Source organism: Mauremys reevesii, linkage group 16 (genome assembly GCF_016161935.1).
Source record: "Mauremys reevesii isolate NIE-2019 linkage group 16, ASM1616193v1, whole genome shotgun sequence".
Classification (NCBI taxonomy): domain Eukaryota; kingdom Metazoa; phylum Chordata; order Testudines; family Geoemydidae; genus Mauremys; species Mauremys reevesii.
In genome coordinates, this window is record NC_052638.1 from 10,299,668 (window position 1) to 10,324,289 (window position 24,622).

A 24,622-nucleotide genomic window follows, 5' to 3' on the forward strand; every position below is an offset into this window, starting at 1 on the left:
CCCACTATTAGAGATTAGTTGCTTTTAGGGTGGGAAAGCGCCTTGTGGTTGAATTTAGGAATATTCTTAATTCTGCCACTTCTAGGGTTGCAGTGGAGTGGGAAGGACACCCTAGAGACGCCCCTCCTCGAAAATCTGAGAACTGTATTGTGTGAGGAAACTCACTGCTGGAGTTAGGGATAAAAGGCTTAGCTACTAAACCACTTATGAAAGAGCTATTAAAGCTAAAGAAGAACAGTTTTGTTAGATGAAGGTGGCTAGAATTAAAATTTAACAGGATACCCTGGCCTGGAATAATTTATGCCATTTGTACTTTTGAAACAGTTAGGTATGGCTGCTAGGTTAGCTGTTTTCAGCACTTCCCAGTGCAGCAAGACCATGATTTAGATAGCAAAGCTGTGTAGCATTCAGCAGAGAATATCTGTTAAAATGCCTAAAGCTGGTCAATACCTGAAGCCTGCATTAGGTATTTACTGCAAAGTTATGTTCTGGAGTAATATCGTGATTTATAGTTAAAGGGGAGGTTGTTCAGAGTTAAGAGTAGATCAAGCTCATACATGATTTATTTCTTATCCTACATGTTTTAAAGCCATGCTTACAGATTCCTTAAGAAGCTTGTTCTTATCTTATAGTTCTAAATTAAAGGGACACTCAACATTCCACAAACTCTTCCTTGGAGGAAGGTAAATTCCGTGCAACATGTTTGGATGATGGCTTTTATATAGTGTACTCATTTTAAAAGACTGCAGTGTTCTGTTTTTTAAATATTGTTTGTGGTCCATTACAAACCAAGGCATTGGCCACTGTCGGTAGACAGATACTGGGCTAGATGGACCTTTGGTCTGACCAGTCTTCTTATGTAACCTTTTGGTGATGCTGTACTGAAAGGGCTAATATGAACCTTGGATGTGTAAATGAGTTAGGAGTAGACGGGTTATATTACCATTGTTTTTTGCACTGGTATGACCGGTACTGTAATACTGTGTCCAGTTGTAGTGTCCACAATTTAAGAGGGATGTTGATAACTTGGAGAAGGTTCAAAGAGGATCCACATGAATGACTAAAGGATTGGAAACCATGCCTTATAGTGATAGACTCAAAGAGCTCAATCTATTAAGCTTATCAAAGAGAAGGTTAAGAGGTGACTTGATTAGTATACAAGTACGTACACTGAGAACAGAAATTTGATAATAGAAGGTTCTTCAATCTAGCAGACAAACTTATAGAAGACGAAATGTCTGGAAGATGAAGCTAGACAAATTCAGACTTGAATATGAAGGTGCAAATATTTAACAGGGTAATTAACAATTGGAACAACTTACCAAGGATTGTGATGGATTCTCCATCACTGGCAATTTTAAAATCAAGACTGGATGTCTTTCTAAAAGACACACTGTAGTTCAAACAAGAATTAATTCAGGGAAGTCCTGTGGCTGGTGTTATGCAAGAGGTCAGACTAGATGATCACTGTAGTCCCTTGTGGTCTTGGAATTGATGCGTCTGTAACTCTGATTTGGCATCAGAACACTTTATATTCATGTTAAGGGGCTACTCTAATAGCTAACTTGTGTGGTGCACCTAGGAAGGAAAAAAAAGTTGAGTTTCGGGGGAGTTATGGTCTTGTAGGCACTTCCCTGGTTCTGCCATTTATGTTTATTAGTGTTTTATTATTTCTGTAACGCCACAGATGTTCACCAGTGTTCTTTCCCCTACCAGAGCTTGATCCTGGAAAGTGACCTTTGTTTTATCTCATTGATTTAGGCCTGGAGATCTGTGGCAAACGTTTCCCACCGTTGTTAGCACCCGGACAGCTCCATCAGTGTTAGTGACATTGGGCCATTAGGCACCCACAGCCATTTGTGTTTTAAAGAGAGTTTTGTCTAACCAGAGTGGGTCTAAATGACACCATGTTATAAACACCAGTGACCACAGGCGTTTTCTCACTGAGACAAAACTTTTGCCAAAGAATCTTAGTAAGAAGGATGAGCCCATAGTGATTTTAAACTAATCTTCGGTATACCTAGTGTAGTAGTGTTCTTTATGGAGGAAAGTTATCCCCAATTAATTAATGTGTAAAACAGCTAATTTGGTACAGAAATTGCATGCATTCTATTATCATTTACTTTAAATTCTAGAAGTAGAGATGCATTCTAACGCTTACATATTCTTTTTTCAGACTATCACTGCACTTAGTCCCATGTATGGCAGTCGATTTGGCTATGCCCTATCTAATGGTACAGTAGGAGTTTACGACAAGACAGCCCGCTACTGGAGGATTAAAGTTAGTACAATCAAATACGTTCTAAAGAAAGAAATTGGAACGTTATGGCTGAGATTTTCAAAGCCAACTTGCAGATTTGGGTGCCCGGTTCCTGTTAATTTTAATGGGAATTGGGTGTACAAATCTCTTGGTTTTGGAAATCTCAGCCTATGTGTACTATGGAACTGGTTTATTTTATATGTATAAAATGTCACTATTCAAAATTAATAGCACATCAATTAACGTCTGCCCTGCTGGGCCAATTGCTATTGGACTCCCCATTAGGACTGCAATCATATGAGGGATTTTGAGTTCCTTGTTCATACTGGATTCATTCAGTGGAGATACTGTTGACAAATATTTCGGAGGTACAGTCATTTTACATGGCATTTGTGAGGGCCTTGCAGCCTTTTCTGTAACTATATCAGTGCTGCTGGTAGGTGTGCTGGTGATCAGGAAGTAAGCATGTTTGTATTCCTATTCTGCCCACAAAGGAGGTGAGAAGTATGATTTGTGTATTAGTTACAATGCCCAAAGATAAGGCTTTGGGAAAGGCCAGATAACAGAATGCTGCTGTTCCCAAGACTTCTCTGAACACAGGTTGGTCTCCTATCTTAGGACTCCACCCACCTTGCACAATTTGACATGTGATTGTTTCAATACAGATGTGTTTCTGTTTGGACTGCTGTTGATTTCACCAAATGAAATGTGTTTTAACAAGAATACAGAAAACGAAATGATAATGGGCAGATGGAAATACCTACTAGCTCATCTAGTCCATTTCCCAGAGATCAGCACAGGATTGTTCCCTGCACAGGATTGTTTCCAAGTGCTCTAGCCAGTGTAGTTTTAAATGTCTGAAGTAATGGGGCTTCCCCAAGTTTCGTTCAGGGACTGTTCCAATAGATCTAATAGATCTTGCTGCTAGGAAGAGCCTACTCCGGATACTCAGTTTACATTTTCTTATTGCCACTGACTGGAGCAGTTGTGATATTAAAAAATCATGTGGAAATGATTTCCTTTGCGCTAAGGGCATTTCCCAACTGCAAACGAGATTTATAAGAACTCTGGGACTGTAACTCTTGTCTCGGAGAATCAGGCTCTTGTACTGTCCACTGTTTTTGTGGGAGGAGGTGGGCGTTGATCATCTTCTTGGATGGAAACATATTGGAGGGAAAGATTACATTCTTGGAGAACACTGGCCTGTATCTGTAATGCAGGTGCTCAGATTTTAGAGGTACATGATTTATAGGTATGGATGCCCTGGCACTCTGTTGGGAGACATCTTGTTACTCCTGTATGTAATCTATACGTACTCCAGCACCAATAGCAATAGCTTCATGCATTTGTTCTTTGTTTTTTCCCCAGTCTAAAAATCATGCAATGAGCATACATGCATTTGACCTTAACTCTGATGGAGTATGTGAATTGATCACTGGATGGTCCAATGGGAAGGTGAGTTCAAAGGGAGAGAATGTAGCTGTGAATCGAGAGATTGCATTTGGACAAAGCTCTTTAGTTGTATAAGGCTGAACAGAGAAACTATTCAAAAGACTAGACTGAGCTCTGAAGAAATATTACGATGAGCCTAGCTCAGCTTATGAATACCCTGTCAAATACTCCATCGTTTACAGGAAGAACAGTCCCCTGAATATTTTCAAAATCAATCGCTACGGTGTAGTAGGTTGTTTCTGTGGTAGTGGAGATTGTATAGTTCTTCTGAGGTGCTCCTTCCACTTCCAGCTCTGTATATTGAGAACACCCTAGTATCCTTCTCCCGTGTTTCCTGGATGTTCTTAAATGACAAATGAAGGAAACGTATTAGATAATAGAGAAGGTAGCATCATTCTTAACTATGGAAGGGTTATTACCGCTCCATAATAAATCCATCATACATTGGATAATATAATTAATATGTAAACTTATTATATAAAACTCAATTCCGTTCCCTTTTAACACAGTTGCTTAGCATTGTTGTTTGCTAGAAATGGTTGATTTAGCTGCCAGGTCTCCCAGGGACACCATTTGCCAATGTTTTCTTGTAAAACTACACTCCTTCCACAATGTCTTCTTTCATTATCTCAGGAGAATTTGATTTCATTTGCCTCAGGTTAGCAACCTAGAGCCCCAGGATTCATTGGAACCTCTGGTGTGGAGCTGCTAGACTTGATACAACATTGTTGTGTAGGAAACTTCAACACACTTATTCCTCCTTTGTCTAGTCTTTCATATACCGTATCCTCCCTGGTCATTAATTTGAAAGTCTCCAGCTCCTAGAAAAACATTGCTGTGTCCTGTGCCTTGGAAGAGTAAAGCTATGCAGAACTGAAAAATCCCCCCATGGAATGATCATTAAAGGTCATGATATTTGTGCATAAAAGTAACACATTTCATCAGACAAAGACTATGAATAAGGCTGGAGACTGTAAATGCTGCCTTAAGGTTACTTATAGTTTGGTCCTGTCATTGCTGCTTCAATAGTATGTATCACCTTGACAGCACAGGCTTGCAATTCCCCTCTTTCTTTCTCTTTTTACTTAGCTCAGGGGGAAGCCTCTCTGAGGAGCGGCTCACTTTTACGTGTGTGTCTGGATCTGTCATTTCATTGCTAGTTAATTTTGGGGGGTGTTTTCTTTATCTGATCAACGGAGCTGCAAGTTCACCTGCAGTTCCATAAATGCAGCAGGATTCCTCAGTTAATGTCCCAGACTGCAGCATAATTTATCCAGTGAGGTTAGCTTTCATTTTCATCTTGTGTCTTGGGAATGTTCTGTATTTCAGGTTGATGCACGCAGTGACCGAACTGGGGAGGTCATCTTTAAGGACAACTTTGCTTCCTCAATTGCAGGAGTGGTAGAAGGGGATTATAGAATGGATGGTAACACCCAGTTAATCTGCTGTTCTGTTGATGGTGAAGGTAAGAGCATGAAAAATCCTTTGCAGCATCATTGTATTAGTTTAAGCTAAGCAGAAATGCCAAGAGCATTACCCACAAAGCATTAATACTAATACATTCTATTGTTACAATACCTGCTAAATGTCTTTTGTGTTTGCATGTATTTTTGCCTGCCAAATCTGTCATTCTCCTTTGCAAAATCCAGGGAATAGAAGGGTCAAGCTTTCCACAAACAAGATTTTGAATACTGCCTCCTGGACGATAAACAATCAAACCTGTTATCTGTATGATGACATGTGGCCCTACAAAGTTCAGTTGCTTAGCAGAAGTGATCTTCCACTAAGAGTGAAGCAGAATTGTACTCCATATATGCAGGGATACTTCAAGCCATGCTGCTAAAATTGAATGGCAAGGGAAAAAATAAATATGTGCGGGATCTTTTCAGCTTCTTCAGGATAGATAAAGAAGATCTGAAAGAAGTTTATTTTTTTAAAAATATGTATGTTCTTGCTTGATTTTTTTATTTAGCAATTTAGGAAATAACAACCTTGTGTGTTATGGAAGATACTGTGGTTGACTGGAGATCTTGTAAACTTATATCGTCAGATTCTAAGGAAGTGAAACTTAGTTGAGATGGGAGGTATTTTTTATTCAAACTACTTAAATAAATTTTCTCAAACTGAATATACAGATAAGCATGGGGGTCAAAGGAAAGGCTCACAGGTGACTGTGTTAACCATCTGAAACCCGCTCAGCAGTTACACATGAGCCTGGCACAACCTATTTGGAACACAAGTCCAAACATATTAAGGAAAGTAGCACAGCATACCACTCTTTATGCGTACTCCTGAGTGCTTTTACCATACGTCATCAGGAGAACCCCCTGCTTATCTTTGGGCATGTAAGCCTTTTTTGCTGGGGAGTAAAGAACCAATGAATAGGGCAATATTAATAAGGCAACTCATCTTAAATAAGCCCTATAGGTTAACATCATAGGCCTTGATCCTGCTCTGAGGCATGTGGTGCTGTCTTGCTGCATGTATTCATATATACACAATACATGGCAACGTGGGATCCTTTATTTTCATTGGAGCCTCTTGGCACTACTGTATTACAGATACTAAATGATGATAATCCTGCAATCAGGTGCATGTGTTCAGAACCTTACACCCTCACAGGGCTTCATGCAAGTCATTGGGGCTCTGCATGGGCGCAAGATCCAGCCATGCTGAGCCAGTTGCAAGATCCCGGCCATTGTTCTTCTGTCTTTCAGTGTTCCCTCTCTCCCTCCCTACTTCATCTGAATTGAATTGTTGACCACAAAGGAAATAATGGTGTGTGTGTGTGTGTGTGTGTGTGTGTGTGTGTGTGTGTTTCTCTCTCTCCATTGGGGTGGTGTGCCTTTAAACTCAGAATCATGTAGAGATTTTCAGTTTCCCCATACCTTTTTCTTGGCTCTGCGCAGTCAGGCAGAACATTCAACAGGAGTGCTGGTTTTCCTCCATGGATTTCATCTTCTCTTACAAACAGAACTAACAGGGAACAGACCTGCTGTAAAATGAAAGGCCTTTGCAAGCAGTTCTGTGGTTTCTAGCTTGCTACTTTGAACTCTCCTGCCTCAGTATCCCCTCCCAGATTCTTGGGTGCAGGGACTCCCTCTGGATCCTACCTGGCTGGACCCAACCTTCTGTTCATCCTGACCATTATGAAACAAATCTTAGCCCTGAAGCTAAGTCTCCCTGAACAAAAAATAGGAGCTAGGTTAGGAGGGTTGTCTAGCTAGAATAGATGGAAGTGGTGAGTTGCATTCATACCAAGATAATAACAAGAACACTTGGCCTCTGTAAAATTCCCAGACAGAAGCTTGGTCAGGATGGAGTAATGTTGAGAGTTGCTTGTAAGTAACTTAAGACTCACCTAAACTAAACTAAATATAAAATAAACTAAAAGAATTCTGAAAGAGAGATCTGCATTGTTCTATTACTCATTCTGATCATTGAGAGTCAGCTTTAAGGAGGCAGGAGACACTTTCATGGAAGTCTCCAAATGCACTAGAAGTCATCAGTGTCCCTTTAAATGTCCAGCCATGTTGTCATGGTAAGTATAGTGGGCCCTGTCCTCAGGTGGTGTAAATCAGCATAACTCCATTTACTTCAGTGGAGCTACACCCATTTATGCCACCTGAGGGGCTGACCTGGTATTATTTCTACAGTGGATCTGTTAGTAGGGATTCATGCTGCAAAAGTGGCAGTCTAGAGATTGCTGCTAAAGACATGCTTGAAATGCTCGGTGCTTTGTTTTTGTGCAGTACGTGGCTACCTGCCAGGAAGCCAGGAGATGAAAGGAAACTTGATGGATACCAGTGCGGAACAGGATCTGATTCGGGAGCTTAGTCAAAAGAAACAAAATCTGCTGCTGGAATTACGAAACTATGAGGAAAACTCAAAGGTACTTCTCAAAACAAGATGTAGGGCCTGACTCTGGTCTCTCCCCCAGACCCATAGGCTGTTAGAAGAATTAGAGTGCAGTGACAATGTAAAATAGAGGCATCGCATGCAACAGGCCGGCTCCTTGCGTGTATTCAGCGCCAGCTCTTCTTACTTTAATACCTAACGTTTTCCCTACTTTTTTAGTCTACTGAATACATTGGCTCTGCAGGGCTAATGGAGAGGAAGCTGGATTCTCTTCTGGCTCATGTAACTGAATGATTAACTTAAGTTCTGATTGCAGGATCTTTATTGTTGGTGATGCATGGGTGAGAAAAAGAGGGCACAGAGGTGATTGGGTGGGAATCTGACAAACGGCTGTGGTTGGGAACATGGGCAGAGTTCAGGGGATCAGGGCAACCTTGACAAATGGGGGATACGTAGCGAAGGACGGAGTTATATTGAGCTTTGAGAACACTCAGAAGGAAGAGTAGATCCATGCTGTAGGTGTAATGGTTAAGGCCTGGATTCAGCAATGCACTTAAGTATGTGTTGATGAAGTATGTGCTGATGTCCCATGGGACTTAAGTATGTGCTTAAGGTTTAGGGTTGTCCCAAGCAACCCCTCTCATGCTTTCCTAAAGAGATCACAGTTGGCAACAAGGCATTGTATAAGTCAGATTCAGCCAAGAGAGTTTGAGGAGAAGCCTAATCAAAACATTCTTCACAGATGTTTAAAATGTATGAAGGCTTCCCGTGGTGGAGGGCTCTTGGCTGTATCTTCAGAACTGCTTTAATGAAAACCTTGCTCTTGTGATGCTGAGCTGGAAGTGTGTGTTTTGCAGCAGGCTGAACTGAGCGCGCAGGTGAACGAAGCTGATGGGCAGAGGGGAGTGATTCCAGCTAACACCCAGCTGCAGACAGCCCTGTCCGTGAACCTGGGCTCTGACAGTCAGGCTGCCCACGTAGAGTTGTGTATTTCCACATCTAATGGTGAGAAATAATTTGCAGCTGATGATGATGGTTTCTTATAACCTCACATGCAAAAGTTTTGGTGCATTTAGCTAGTGGTTTGCCTGTCCTCTAGTTGGTCTGTCATTCTCAATGTCTTCTGTCTGGATGTCTTCCTTTCAAAGAGTTTTGAATCAACCAATGTTCCATCAATCTGAATAGTTTCTTCTGTGACCCTCATCACCATGGTATCTGAAAGCCTTGTTAGCTCCTTACTGCTTGTTCCTTCTTCCATGCAATTGATACATGAAGTGAAGTAAATTGGTCTTGCTGATCCCTGTCGCCATCCTCATGTCACCTGTAGGAGTGGCTAGAGAACAATTCAGTGTGTGCCAGCCTGAGGCTGAGCATGCAGCTGCCGAATCTGGGTCTCAGCATGAAGGCTAAATGTCTGTAATCCAATATCTTCTCCCCCACTCTCACGGAAAACCCTCCCCTATTTAATTTTGAAAGTGAAGCAGAGTTATTGCCAGTGGAGAACTATTAATAAACCACTTTCTCCCTTTTCCTAAGACACAATTATCCGAGCCGTGCTGATCTTTGCTGAAGGGATATTTGAAGGCGAGAGCCATGTGGTTCATCCCAGTCTCCAGAACCTCTCGGGTCGCATTCAGGTTCCTCTTACTCCTCCCAAAGATGTCCCAGTGGATTTACACATCAAAGCCTTTGTGGGTTACAGAAGCAGGTAAGGTTTGTAGAATAGTACAGTGTCAAGCCCCATTTCTGACGTCAGCAGCGTTTGGTGTGAAACGTAGCAGTGATGTAGCCTCAGTAGCTTTCTGTGCCCTTGCGTTGTAGAAGGTGTGTGACGAGTACAGTCGTTAATTTCTTCAGACCTAGTTCCTGTGCATCCTGACTCCTATTTCAAAGAGAATTGAAATGCTTCTTTAAAAACACCTGATTTCCAGAGGTGCTAAACACCTGCAGCTCCCAATGACTTCAGCTGAAGCTGTGAGTGCTCAGCACGTTTGAAACTGGAGGCCCTACATGCTTAAATCATTAAGGGCCTGATCTTGTTCCCTTGATAGTCAACGGGAGGTTGGCCATTGACAGCTGTGGGACCAGGCTTGGGTGCTGATGGAATATGGGAAATGTGGTCTAGATGAAATTATTATAAAGTGGATGCACAACTGTTTCAAAGACTGTTCTCGAGTAATTATTAATGGCTCACTGTCAAACTCGCAGGGCGTATCTAGTGGGGTCCCGCAGGGGTAAGTCTTAGCTCTGATACTAGTCAATAGTTTTGTGAATGACTTGGATAATGGAGTACAGAGGATGCTTATAAAATTTGCTGATGACACCAGGTTGGGAGGGGTTGCAAGCACTTTTGGAGGACAGGATTAGAATTCAAAACAACCTTGACAAATTGGAGAATTGTTTTGAAATCAACAAGATTAAATTCAATAATAAAGACAAGTGCAAACTACTTCACTTAGGAAGGAAAAATCAAATGCACATCTACAAAATTAGGAGTAACTGGCTGGGTGGTAGAACTGCTGAAAAGGATCTGGGGACTGCAGTGGATCACAAAATGAATACGAGTCAATGTGATCCAGTTGCGAAAAACATTAGTATCATTTTGAGTGTGTTAACAGGAGTGTTATATGTAAGGCACAGGATGTAATTGTCCCACTCTACTCGGCACTGGATACTGTGTTTAATTCTGGGTGCCCACACTTTAGGAAAGATGTGGATAGATTGGCAAGAGTCCAGAGGAGAGCAATGAAAATGATCAAAGGTTTAGAGAACCTGACCTATGAGGAAAAGTTTAAAAAAAAAACAAAACCAAAAAACCAGGGCATGTTTAGACCTGAGAAAAGAAGACTAAAGGGGGATCTGATAACAGTCTTCACTTATGGTAACAGCTGTTATAAAAAGGATGGTGATTTATTGTTCTCCATGTCCACTGATGTTAGGATAAGAAGCAATGGGCTTAATTTGCATCAAGGGTTAGATATTAGGAAAAACCATCTGACTCTGCTGAGATAGGCTTCCAAGGGACATTGTGGAATCCTCGTCATTGGAGGTTTTTAAGAGCAGGTTGGACAAACACCAGTCAGGGATGGTCTAGGTTTACTTGGTCCTGCCGCAGTGGAGGGGGCTGGACTTGACCTCTCAAGGTCCTTTCCTGCCCTACAGTTCTGTGATTGCATATGGGCTGTACTCTCTCAGATGCTGACTGTCCTCAACTCCCTTTGACTTCAGCACAAGGCCTGGATCCATGTTTTGAGGGCAGAATTTGTACAAATCACTATAAAAATAAAATGCATCTGGAGTAACGTTTGAGAATCATTTTCTCTTTTCGTTTGCCTGCCAAGACCCGTGTTCAAGGTTCTCCTTCCCCTGCTCCATCTAGTGGTATCTCTGCTAAAAGTGTAAGGTATGGTTGGACTAGAGCTTCCTTTCCTGTTTCAGGGGCCATCAATCCACTGCAGGAGCAATGCAGAGAACTGAATTCAGGGGTTCCATTCATCTTTAATGTTACTTTTAATAAGTCTTAATTGTATTTGTTAATAAAATGTCTCCACTTTTATATCTTCTGTGTATAGTCCTAATGAATGTTATATTCATTGCAGGGATTGTGGTGACAGAATCTGTGATGTAAAGTGAATCATCCTGAATTTGTAAATGGAAAGGTGCAATAGACAAATCACTGGTCTGTTGGTAAATTTCTCTCTCTGGTTTTCTTTGGATTCCTTCCAGCACACAGTTCCATGTCTTTGAACTGACAAGACAGCTACCCCGATTTTCAATGTATGCTTTGAGCAGCCCCGACTCGGTCCCTGAACCTCTAAGCTTTGTTAACTTTACAATCAGTGAGAGGGTACAAAGGGTGAGTTTATGCTCTGCATCTTATTTTCTGGTTCTGAGCACAGTTGCTGTGGAGAGTTTGTAATTAACTTGGGAATCCCTAGAGCAAAGGGAAATAATGTAATTTACTCCACTACTATCAATAAGAGTCTGTGTTTAACAGCTTACAGCTTGAGTTCATGCGTCTTCTTTTGAAATGCTGGCATAGCCGAAACATTCCCAGAGTTTCTGTGCATCTGCAGGAAAGTGCTGCTTAAGACCAGAAGTTCTAGTAGTTACTTGTCCCTTCATTGTACTTTATCTAGTAGAACTTGGCCAGCTTGCACTAATGGAAGGAACCCGGAGTGAATGACTGAATTTTGTACATTAGCAAATGGGGAAAAGTGCAATAAAGTATCTAGATAATTCAACTTACTTCATGGGTTTAATTCAGCTCAAATTCATAATGGATCAGTAAATGTTCTGTAGTGTGTCTTGGAAATATGGTGGGATGGCAGCTCGCTACAGCCTGGGCTGAAAATTGGCCAGTTCTTGGGAGTGGCTTAGTGAGGCTGTCTGGTGCATATGTAACTTACATTGCATAGAAATTCCTGGGGCAAAAATACTTCTAACTTGGTGGTCGATGGCAGATTGAGCAGATGTAACACTCTTCTCTAAGGAAAACTTTCTGGCCTTGTCCCTCTGAGCTCCGTCTATCTTAGGTACTTCTACGGCTTCCGTTATGTGAGTGTCTCACAATGTGTAATGTATTTATTCTCACATCACCCCTGGGAGGTAGGGCAGTGCTTTTATCCCCATTTTACAGATGGGGACCTGAGGCACAGAGAGGCTAAGTGGCTTGCCCAAGGTCACACAGGAAGTATGTGACAGAGCAGGGATTTGAACCCTGGCCTTCCAAGTCCTAGGTACTGCCTTAACCACTGAACAATCCTTCTTCTGTCCATTTCTTCTTATGTATTATTTGTATTAGTGTAGTGCCTAGGAACCTTGGTCATGGACCCAATGTGCTGGGTGCTGTACAGACACAGAACAAAAAGATGGTGCCTGCCCTGAAGGGCTTATGTGACTTTCTTACTTGATTCTCTTATTCATAATATTATACAGAATCATACTTTGAACAGCCCACGTATAACACAGGAAATTGTCCCCATTCCACTAGGTGGGAGAGAGCAAAATTAATTATGAGTCATCCTGTTCTGTCCAGTGGGGATGCTGTGATCCTAATAAACTCCCAGTTGGGGTCTGTTTTCTAATAGAGACACTTTATTTCACGACCCAGAGTAGGATTGTGCAAATGATCACAAGATGCACTGAGCTGGGTGCTCTGCAGTATATCTACTGTATCCCATAATGTCCACTAGAGCAAATATATTCCAGACAGTTTCTCCATGGGAAGGGTAATGTTACAAATTTATTTTTCTAGGTTGTCATGTGGTTGAACCAGAGCTTTCTGTTACCAGAGGATGCAGAGCTCCAAAGCGCCCCTTTTCAAGTCTGTTTCACTTCCCTGCGTGATGCAGGACAGCTGTGCATAAAAATCAAACCCAATGGGGAGGTAATTTTTACTCTCACCGTACTCTATTTAGGTCTAATCTTATTAAAGAGCAGTGGAACTGGGAGGAAGTGCCCACATGGGAAAGTGAAGAGAGCGCCAAGGTACAAAGCGGAGGAGGGACCAAGCCATTAATATTTCCACTAGCTTTACACTATTTCTGTCCAGCTAAAAATTGTTATATTTAGTCCAGGAGTGCAGGAGACCGGACTATATGACCTCTTGAGGTCCCTTCCAGTCCTACGATTCTTTGATCCTCTGATTATCATAGCATCAAAGTGTCTCATGGTTTTATGTGACTGCACAGGCAGATGAAATGCTAGTGTTTTAAGCAGGATTTTGTCCTCAATGGTAGTGCCCACTTTCCTGTCTGGGAGTAAAATTCCAAGCTCAGCCAGTGATATGGACAATACAGTGTGGTGCTCCTTCAATGTTTTGAAGCAACGTATTCTTATATGGTGAAATTCACTCTGGTGCAGAGAGGCAGAACAGAGCCTCTCCACCACTGAAGCCCTATTTTGAGGGCTTAGATGGGATGTAACTAGTGCATGATTCTTGTGCTGGCCCTCTGCATAGTGATGCATTTCTCCCTTAGGTCCTGATCCAGAGTCCCCTGAAGTCAGTGGAAAGATTCCCATATACTTAAGATCTAGCCCACAGTGCTTAATTCTAGCAAAATGTAGTCTCAGACTAATAGGCCTTCCAATGGAAATCTTGCAGTATTAACTGTTTTGAGCGTTAGGTTGAATATGCTGCAAAAGGGGTCCTATTTAATGGTTGTGAAGGGAGAATTTTGAAGAGAGGGGAAATCTGAAACTTACTGTTTTTACACCTGTTAGATTTCTATCAGCACGGATGATATAGATCTAGCCGGTGACATTATCCAGTCCATGGCCTCCTTCTTGGCAATTGAAGACTTGCAGGTGGAAGCAGATTTCCCTGCGTACTTTGAGGAGTTGCGGAAAGTGCTAGTTAAGGTGAGTAGGCACCAAGCATGTCTAAATGGTGGTTGATTTGGTGGTGGATGGTGGCTTCAGGATTTGATGACTTTTTTTCTCTCTTTCTATGTCTAAACTTTCTGTGGCTTTCTGCCATTTAAACCTGCAACCATGGCTTACTGTGCTCTGAATTAGAGAGGGTGACAGCCCCCCTTTTCCAAAATTCCTTGTTATCCAAAACAGGGTCAGGTCCCCTCCTAGCTGTTGATGATTAGGACAATTCCCTCATTCTGTAAACTGGCCAGGAAATTTAAAGTCCATTGAAGTTGATGGTGTGAATTAGGGAGGTCAGTAGGCCCTGAAAGTCTCATCTAGCCTTCCTCTTCCTGGGAAAGGATCCAGGCGGAGGGATAGGAAGCTGTTCCCTATTAACTTGGTGCAGTCCCTACCTTTCAAAGCGAAACTCTCAGATTTGCATGGACTTCACAAAGTGCTTGGGTGTCTTTACTCTTGATAGGTGGATGAATTTCATACAGTCCATCAGAAACTCACTGCCGACATGGCGGACCACTCCAACCTTATCCGCAGTATGTTGGTTCGAGCAGAAGATTCACGCCTCATGGGAGACATGTGAGCAGCCATTACATTTCTATATAATTCTCTCGCTCTGGTGGCTAGTCATAGATTTTTGGTAGAGAAGAGCACCTTTAGATAGAAACAGCTGCGTGGATCAAGGCTGCATTAAATCCAGATGCCTGTTATTTACACATGATCATTGTGTTCCTGACCTATTCTTTAGGCTGAGAACCAGCAGGCAGATGACTCAGTGTGGGGTAGGCTATGTGAATCAGCTGTGAGGTAGTGTTGTCAAGCTCTCAGCTAGGCCAGAGGGAGTCCGTTGTGTGAAGAGGAAGAGAGCAGTAGGTGGGCAGGGCAGGACTCATCCTCTTTAGGGTGCGGTGGGGAAGGACTCTGAGCAGGAGGCTGAGGAAGAGTTTGTTCCCTGTGTTTTCAGGGCATTAATCTTTGGTTCTGAACAGCTCTGTCCACATCACAACTGTCTATTGCAAAAAGTCGACGTATCTAATGCAACTAATGATCAGCAAGACTAACTCTTCTGGGGAAACTAACTCCTTTTCCCAGAGCTTCCAGTCACTAAGAACATACATAAGAACAGCCATACTGGGTCAGACCAAAGGTCCATCTAGCCCAGTATCTTGTCTTCCGACAGTGGCCAATGCCAGGTACCCCAGAGGGAATGAACAAAACAGGTAATTACCAAGTGATCCATCCCCTGTCTCCCATTCCCAGCTTCTGGCAAACAGAGGCTAGGGACACCATCCCTGCCTATCCTGGCTAATAGCCACTGATGGACCTGTCCTTCATGAACTTATCTTGTTCTTTTTTGAACCCTGTCATAGCCTTGGCCTTCAACATCCCCTAGAAAGGATTTCACAGGTTGACTGTGCATTGTGTGGAAAAAATACTTCCTTTTGTTTTAAACCTGCTGCCTATTCATTTCATTTGGTGGCCCCTAGTTCTTGTGTTATGAGAAGGAGGAAATAACACCCCCTTATTCCCTTTCTCCACACCAGTCGTGATTTTATAGATCTCTATCATATCCCCCCTTAGTCGTCTCTTTTCCAAGCTGAAAAGTCCCAGTTTTATTAATCTCTCCTCATATGGCAGCTGTTCCATACCCCTAATCATTTTTGTTGCCCTTTTCTGAACCTTTTCCAAGTTCAATATATCCAGTATTGAGGAGCAAAATGCTAATGGGGGGAGGCATGTGAAAAAGAGAGAGAGAGAGAATAGAGTAAATATATTGAGTGACTTTGTTTTCCTGGTGTAAGTAATGAGGAATAACATACCTGACTAGCTGTGGAGTTATATTGGATACCCATCTATCTCGGATGCATTCAGCCTTCTAGCTTCAGACAACTTGAGAACAGCAGGTAGCCACAGTAACCATAGTAACTAAATATTATTGCTTTTTTACATTAACAAAACATGAATTGTCGCCTGGTTTCCTTGTCCCTTGAGTCTCCCTTGTCTCTGTTGTTCATTTTCACAGGAGAAATATGAAGAAACGGTACATGGAACTCTATGATCTTAACAGAGATTTACTGAATGAGTATAAAATTCGCTGCACCAACCACACCGAGCTGTTAAACAATCTCAAATCCGTAAATCAAGCTATCCAGCGAGCAGGGCAGCTGCGTGGTAAGTCCAGGGCATGGTTCTCCTTTGGGGACTCCATTTTTGGCTCAACAAGCCAGAGTAGAGAATGGCACATCAAAGAGCAAATGCAGGATTGTTAGAGCTTGTCTTGAAGGCCAGATACATTTTGCTGTATGGTCCAGGACTTAACAGTGGGAATCTTGCTTCAATTTTCAGCTGCAGAAGAATATGAAATCTCTCCATACTTGCTTAAACTGTAGTGTTACTCGCATTTTTAAAAGACAAATACAAATTATCTCTACAAGGTATAAAATGTATACCCTAATCTCAAGGGTTCCAGGAAATGCTGTTCAAAAGGAGGTAGCCTTTGGCCCAGATCCTGCAAATTTTACTGCGTGGCATTGGGGTCAGCCTGTGCAGAGCAGCTTGCAAATTAAGACCTCTCTTTCTATTGCCCATGAAACTTGAAACGTCAGAGTATGGCTAAGTACAGAAAACATATGGGAGCTAAAGCATAAATACAGTCTGAAAATCAGTCCAAATTCTCTTTCTAAACTACCATACATTTATTTTTAAGCTTTGTTCAACTTGGTAAGTCATCAACCCTATCACTATTGATACGTGTGAACTCAAATTCGATAGCATATGTTCTGAAAACTTGGAGGTAGGTGAGAAATTGCCGGGCTGAGGACAAGAAATTCAATATCAAACCTAATTTGTTTTTTTTTTAGTTACTTGACTGGAAGAAGCACCAAGTGCAGTCCCTTGGTATTTCCATTACACTACATAAGAACATAAGAAAGGCCGTACCGGGTCAGACCAAAGGTCCATCTAGCCCAGTATCTGTCTACCGACAGTGGCCAATGCCAGGTGCCCCTGAGGGAGTGACCCTAACAGGCAATGATCAAGTGATCTCTCTCCTGCCATCCATCTCCATCCTCTGACGAACAGAGGCTAGGGACACCATTCTTACCCATCCTGGCTAATAGCCATTTATGGACTTAGCCACCATGAATTTATCCAGTCCCCTTTTAAACATTGTTATAGTCCTAGCCTTCACAACCTCCTCAGGTAAGGAATTCCACAAGTTGACTGTGCGCTGCGTGAAGAACTTCCTTTTATTTGTTTTAAACCTGCTGCCTATTAATTTCATTTGGTGACCCCTAGTTCTTGTATTATGGGAATAAGTAAATAACTTTTCCTTATCCACTTTCTCAACATCACTCATGATTTTATATACCTCTATCATGTCCCCCCTTAGTCTTCTCTTTTCCAAACTGAAGAGTCCTAGCCTCTTTAATCTTTCCTCATATGGGACCCTCTCTAAACCCCTAATCATTTTAGTTGCTCTTTTCTGAACCTTTTCTAGTGCTAGAATATCCTTTTTGAGGTGAGGAGACCACATCTGTACACAGTATTCGAGATGTGGGCATACCATGGATTTATATAAGGGCAATAATATATTCTCAGTCTTATTCTCTATCCCCTTTTTAATGATTCCTAACATCCTGTTTGCTTTTTTGACCGCCTCTGCACACTGCGTGGACATCTTCAGAGAACTATCCACGATAACTCCAAGATCTTTTTCCTGACTCGTTGTAGCTAAATTAGCCCCCATCATGTTGTATGTATAGTTGGGGTTATTTTTTCCAATGTGCATTACTTTACATTTATCCACATTAAATTTCATTTGCCATTTTGTTGCCCAATCACTTAGTTTTGTGAGATCTTTTTGAAGTTCTTTACAATCTGCTTTGGTCTTAACTATCTTGAGTAGTATAGTATCATCTGCAAACTTTGCCACCTCACTGTTTGCCCCTTTCTCCAGATCATTTATGAATAAATTGAATAGGATTGGTCCTAGGACTGACCCTTGGGGAACACCACTAGTTACCCCTCTTCATTCTGAGAATTTACCATTAATTCCTACCCTTTGTTCCCTGTCCTTTAACCAGTTCTCAGTCCATGAAAGGACCTTTCCTTTTATCCCATGACAGCTTAATTTACATAAGAGCCTTTGGTGAGGGACCTTGTCAAAGGCTTTCTGGAAATCTAAGTACACTATGTCCACCGGATCCCCCTTGTCCACATGTTTGTTGACCCCTTCAAAGAACTCTAATAGATTAGTAAGACACGATTTCCCTTTACAGAAACCATGTTGACTATTGCTCAAGAGTTTATGTTTTTCTATGTGTCTGACAATTTTATTCTTTACTATTGTTTCAACTAATTTGCCCGGTACCGATGTTAGACTTACCGGTCTGTAATTGCCGGGATCACCCCTAGAGCCCTTTTTAAATATTGGCGTTACATTAGCTAACTTCCAGTCATTGGGTACCGAAGCCGATTTAAAGGACAGGTTACTTGCTAAGTAATTGATCATGAGTTGCTGGGCACCCTAGATTCTTAGGAAAGTCAGAGAGTTATGGATGCTCAGCATGACTTTGGGGCAACAATTCAAAGCAGTTATTAGCATTCTGAATAGTGTAAGACTTACTGCTTTTATTAAAACCATTTTTACAATGTAACATTAAATTTGAATTCTTCATTTCTGGCCCAGAAGTTTAGAGGACACTCTCAGGTTAAATCAGACTATCGTAAAGTTTACCTACATTACTAGCAACACCTTAAATTAAAACTGACCTTTAAATATATTTTAGCTTTTGCTGTTGTGTGGTTTCTTTATGCTTTTCTCTTTGTACATGCACAAGCACAATGTTCCAGTTCTTGCTTTGCAAATAGGAAGATACTTATTTAAGCTATTCGGGGAAGGAACTATTTTACTGCATGTTTGTATGGTGCCTGCCACGATGGGGCCCCAGCCATGTTGGAGCACCAAGGCACTTTTGTAATATAAATAATAGCCCCCTCCCCCATGTCACAGGGGGAGGGGGCTATTATTTATATTACAAAAAATGATATTTAAATTAAAAAACCAAACAGTTAATTTTTTTACGAAATCTAAATTCTGAGACACCAGCTCTGACCTGTATATGTCTATTTAATGTCTCATTCGGTTACTTAAATATATTAGTGCTGATTCTGTGGGTTTTTTTCTTTCCAGTTGGGAAACCGAAGACGCAGGTGATCACTGCGTGCCGGGATGCCATTAGAAACAACAACCTAAATATGCTCTTCAGGATAATGCGAGTGGGGACTGCATCCTCATAAAAGGGGAATAGTGACTGCCTGGCGATTATGATACTTTACAACAGGTGATCCTAGACAAATGAACAGATGTCATAGGAGCAGATCCCCTGTAGTACTTCCTTTCCGACTGTTCCCAAGTCAGCCGTTGGGAGACAAAGGCAGGGAACTTGATGTGTAGCAATGTATAAGGTACCAATACTGAGAAGCAGTTAAATCAGCCTGCAGCCCCACTATAGAATGAAGTAAATGGAAAGATAGTCCGCTTTTTTTTAAAGTAAGCCATCACTTTGGAGGCTAAAGGATAGGAAAATCTATGGAGAAAGGCTGAGAGTTTTAACGTGCAGATGTGGTATTTATGTAAGTCACTCAAGACACTTGTATAGTCCTGGAATAGTTATTTTTCTTACTGTAACTTATTTATGGAATTTAATATATTTTGCAGTTATGGTACCAGCTTTTCCATTAAAACACAGAACTGTCAGACTTTCACAGTGTGTGTGGTCAGCTGAAGAGATGCAGAGTTATTTTTGTTACTTATTTTATGTTAATGAAACTCATTTCAGGTTTTGCTCCATAATTGTCAGGTATTTTGATCACAGAATATACCAAGCAAGAGGCATGTCTATTAATACACTACCCTTTCAGCTCAAAAACCTTGAGTTCAGAGGGGGTCTAAGCCAAAACCTTGGCTCCTAAGGCACCCTAACTTTGGGGTATTCGAGATACAGAATTGATTTGTGCAGTTTGCTCCTATCCCTAGTTATCAGCTGTTGACCTGTGCAGCACAGAGCTGCTCTGTCAGCGAATCCCTGGTTTCAGCTGCTACTTTCAGGACAGATCTCACTGGGAAGGCCAGGTGGGAGAGGTGAGGTGAGGAGTCACTGCCGGCAGAAGTCCCAACTACAGCACCCCTTGCTGGCTTTATAAAAAACAAGGAAATTAACCAGTTCCTAGGTTCCATGAAGCTGGGAATTGGTCAGTTTTCTAAAGTTAACACTTGAGCCTCACTTTGCTTGGTGGAAATTCTACCTCCAGCTATTCATTCTCTGCAACTGCTGGATAAAAGAGCACATGCTGAGTGGGTGGGCAGGGGAAGGCAGCAAGAAAGTGGCATGTATTTTATGAAGGAGCAAACTGATCCTTGATAGCAGTACATGCAGGAATAAAAAGGGGAGCAGGGAGAAGTATCTAGGTACAAGAGGTAGGGAGAAAAATCTCTTGGACTCTGGCACAAAGAACTCTCAGAAGAAACAGTATATTGGGCCAGAATTAGTTAAAGGTGGGTTTAAATAATGCAGTAGGATGGTGGATTGGAGTGTAAATTTTTATGGCAAAGCTGATTTCTCCTATGAACTAAAACAGTTCTTAACTGATGTGCCTGACCTGAATTGCATCCTCAGCATCTGTTTCCTCATGCTGCTTCAGCAAGCCCCTTCCCTATGTAATTATCAGTACCTGCATACAACAGGGCAGGGAGAGAGGTGTCCCTCATCTCTGTGGGGTTAGATGCGCACATGGAAGGGGATTCTTGGATAGCTCCTCTGTAGCTAACAGGCTTCGTATGCACGCTCTGAAATAGAGACAATGGTGCATCATCCACCCTGGAGAAGCTAAGGAGCCTATAGCTGGCTAAAAGGGAAATTAATTCTTGAAATCTGTTTTAATCCTGAGAACGGCCCATCATTGATACATTCCCCTCAGTATGAATTGTGCTGGTAAACACACATCTGCCATTTCTGATTAAAAGGGTCTAATGAGCCACCCATTCCATTCTGGGTTGGTGAATTTTAAAACTTTATTATGGAGCAATCTCTAAGGTTAATAAGTCTTGGGATCTCTGCCAGCCACTGTATTTGTAGGAAAAGATTCCTGTAGCTCCAATCTCTCTTCTCTTGTTCTGCTTGATTAGTTTTACAGTGAGTGCAGTTTGTTCAACAGCTAGACAGTGGCTTTGACCAGAAGGCAGACCATGTTGTTGTGGCCAGACATGCTGATTATCAAAGCTACATACCATGCACTTTCACGCCATCCTGTCTCCATTTTTGTATCGGTGGGCAAGCTGTATTCCCGTAGCACTGTCAGTTCCTCAGTACTAATAGTCCAGATCTGTAACTTGGCCAATTCCCCACCTGTACTTGGTACGAAGACAGGAGATTTGATACTTGCTGTAAGAACATATTTTGAACTCATCTTGCCTAACATCTCTTATCCTAAAGGATGAGCCAAGCTATGCAGCACCGAAATAAAGCAACTCAGCTGGCATGCAGAAGTAGGCAACAGGTCAAGATAAGAGGAGCAGAGTTCAGTGGAACCTGCAGTGACCCCCAGGAATTCATAATGCTAGAATGACACACTGGTCACTACATGCACGTGTGTGTGAACCTATTAAACTGTACTGTGGCTTCGTAACTGCACGAGGGACTAGTGCTTCTCCACACCCCAACCTACATTCCACCCCCTGTGTGAGAGAACTCTTGGGAAAAACCTGCCAGGCGTGTACTTAGAGCACAAATGTCGCACACACACCCCGGCCCCGACTCTCTCCTACATAAACCTGATGAGAAATTGCACCAGAACCAGTGCCCTCTTAACAGGAACATCTACGCACGAGTGATTTTTCAGTGTCTCCAGTTAAGCTTCAGCTTGGGGGAAGCAATTAGAACTGACAATTGACAAAAGGCCATTCAGTTCGTCCTGACTTCTCCAAGTCTGAGGCTGCTGTGTTATCTTATTCCTCATTTCAACCAGGAAGAGATGTAAAATCAGACACCCACTATGATGTGTGTATGAATGAGGATTGTTTTTTGTTTTTTCAAGTCTCCTTCAGTCTAGGCTATAGCTACTTTGCTCTGTAACAAAGTGGTCCTTTTGTTGTCAGCTACTTGACAAAACTGCTTCCATCTAATACAAATAAAATTGCCGCATTGCCAATGCTTGAATTACCCAGAAGCCTGGATGTATGTTTCTAGTGTCAAATGCTAGACTCTGGCTCTTCTGCAGTGGAGGAATCTGGTGAGGAGCCTGAATGTCCTCTTAGAATCATTAGTCTGAGCAATTTAAATGTTGCATAATGGTTTATTGCCTGGTATGTAGCCCTTCACTGCAGCTCACAGCAGGTCCCACTCAGTGGTGAGCTGGAGCTGGTTTGCAAGAACCAGTTGCTAAATTTAGAAGCCGGTGTAGAACCGGTTCCTAAAGGGGTGGGCAGCGGGTGGGCAAATTCCGGTCCGCGGGCCACATCGGGCCTGCAGGACTGTCCTGTCTAGTCCGCCTGAGCTCCCAGCTGGGGAGCTCCCAGCTCCCCTGGCCCTTCCCCAGCTGCTGGAGCCCTGGGGAAGTGGCAGGGTTCCGGCGGCTATCTAAAGGGCCGGGGCAGTAGAGGCAGCTGGAGCCCTGGCCCTTTAAATAGCCCCTGGAGCCTCCCACTACCCCAGGGCTCTGGGGGCTATTTAAAGGGCCCGGGGTGCCCCTGATTCTACTTCCCCGGCCTTTTTAATAGCTGCCGGAGCCCTGGAGTAGTGGCAGCGGGGCTCTGGGGGCTATTTAAAGGGCCGGGGTGGTAGAAGCAGCGGGAGCCCCGGACTTTTTAAATAGCCCCCAGAGCCTTGCTACCTCAGGGCTCCAGCAGTGGGGCTCTAGTGGCAATTTAAAGGGCCTGGGACTCCAGCCCCTGCTGGGAGCCCCAGGCCCTTTAAATTGCCCCCCTGGGGAAGCCGGGCCACGCTGGTATGGCACACCAGCTCTTGCTGGTAGGCCTGGCTCACTTTCACCTCTGGGTAAGGGGGTGGGGCTGCAAGATCTAGTGGCAGCGCAACATCCTTACACAGCAGCATGGTAAGGGGGCCAGCTGGGGCTGGGAGGAGGGGTTGGATAAGGGGTAGGGAGCGGTTGGAGGAGGGTGGTCAGGTGATGGGGAACAGGGGAGTTAGGTAGGCGTGGGAGTCCCAGGGGTCTGTCGGGGTGGTGGTGGATGGGGTTGGGGTAGTCAGGGGACAGGGAGTGGGGTCCTCGGGGGCAGTTAGGGTGGGGGATCTTGGGAGGGGGTGGTCAGGGGACAAGGAGTGGGGGGTTGATGGGTTGTGGGTTCTGATGGGTGCAGTCGGGGGCAGGATGTGGGTTGGGGTTGGATGTCGGGGAGGAGGGAAGACATGGGGCTTGTACTCACCACGCGGTTCCCTACTGGGTCTCTGGCAGCGGGTCCTTCACTCGCTCTGGGTGAAGGACCTGCCGCCGAAAACCCGGAGCGAGTGAAGACCCCCGTGCTGCCGAACCACCGAGGACCCGGTAGGGAACCGGTTCTTAGGATTTTGGGAGCTCATCACTGGTCCCACTTTGTTCATGTAACTGCTATTCACTTGCATCTTTTGTTCTTCCTCTGTCACTCTTCCTACTCCCTTCTGGGGCCTGGGTACGTTTCACACTGATGGTATCTTTCTTCTGAGGATCAGTGCATTTTTACAGGCAGGGCCAATTTGAACTACCTTACCAGAATTTCAGTATCAGAAAACAGAGCCCGTAGAGAGGCTATTTGCTGTACAGTCTTTGTCAAGATTAAACAATGTTTGTTTTATTTAAACATTAGCTAATGTGATTTAAAACACCACTTGGCATTTCCTGTATACAGGATTTTCTAGGTGCCTGCCTCCTGCTTTTCAAGTCATCCTGGGGCTTGTTCTTTCCAACACACAGCTTTCCACCCCAAGGCCCAGTTCACAGGAGCAAGGGGAGCTGTTGATTTTTAGCTCCCTCAGTGCCAGTTGTTTCTAAAGTTATTTTATGCCCTACAGCTGAGACGTGCCGATATTTCATAGAGCACGGAGGTTAGTTTATCTAGTACAGCCCTTGGAGGCTAGTTTGCAGGCTTGTTGCCCTCCACTGCATTATCTAGGACTTGAGCTAGGCTGGTTTCACACAGGTTCAGCTTCTAGCCTGTCCTGTGGGAGGCTATTCCACAGACGGATGGAGCTCAGCCTTAGGAGAAAGTACTTGTACTTTCCTTGTACTCTTGGAGTTTGCAGCCCTCACATCCCTGTAGGCTATTATGTGCTTCTCCCCTGTATTTTAAGCTATCTGATCAACTTGCCTTTTATGCATGGAAAACTGCACTGCAGTTTCAGCTTTGGCATCTCAAAGACTGAACAGAATCTATTTCTCAAGGATAACGATAGAGCAGGAAGTGATACCCAACACGGAAGAAATGCAGCTTGGCTTGGCATTTGGAAAGTGTCCTGACCTCCATTAGGATTTGGTTCTAGTTTTAGACTCATCACAACTGGCTTAAAACAGCACCATGGTTTAAATGTTCAAACCAGCTGAGAAAGCCTTTTGGATTGTTTTTTCTCCCTAAAAGATCTGCTATAGGAATTATCTGGGTGAAGTTCTCTTGCCTGTGTAATA

The 24,622-nt window shown here is 43.1% G+C and overlaps 1 protein-coding gene across 2 annotated transcripts in view; it reads left to right on the forward strand.

Annotated features, from left to right (window-relative positions):
- Positions 1–19,512, forward strand: part of BBS2 (Bardet-Biedl syndrome 2) — a 29,740-nt gene extending 10,228 nt beyond the window's left edge. For both annotated transcript variants that reach the window (XM_039503414.1, XM_039503413.1), the window contains 12 exons: positions 2,177–2,281; positions 3,629–3,715; positions 5,042–5,177; positions 7,465–7,604; positions 8,428–8,575; positions 9,107–9,278; positions 11,297–11,426; positions 12,828–12,959; positions 13,796–13,933; positions 14,412–14,524; positions 15,969–16,117; positions 19,140–19,512. In XM_039503414.1, coding sequence (XP_039359348.1) covers positions 2,177–2,281; positions 3,629–3,715; positions 5,042–5,177; positions 7,465–7,604; positions 8,428–8,575; positions 9,107–9,278; positions 11,297–11,426; positions 12,828–12,959; positions 13,796–13,933; positions 14,412–14,524; positions 15,969–16,117; positions 19,140–19,246 — 1,557 coding nt within the window. In that variant the 3' untranslated portion in view covers positions 19,247–19,512. The remainder of the gene's footprint in view (positions 1–2,176; positions 2,282–3,628; positions 3,716–5,041; positions 5,178–7,464; positions 7,605–8,427; positions 8,576–9,106; positions 9,279–11,296; positions 11,427–12,827; positions 12,960–13,795; positions 13,934–14,411; positions 14,525–15,968; positions 16,118–19,139) is intronic.
- Positions 19,513–24,622: the final 5,110 nt, after the last annotated feature.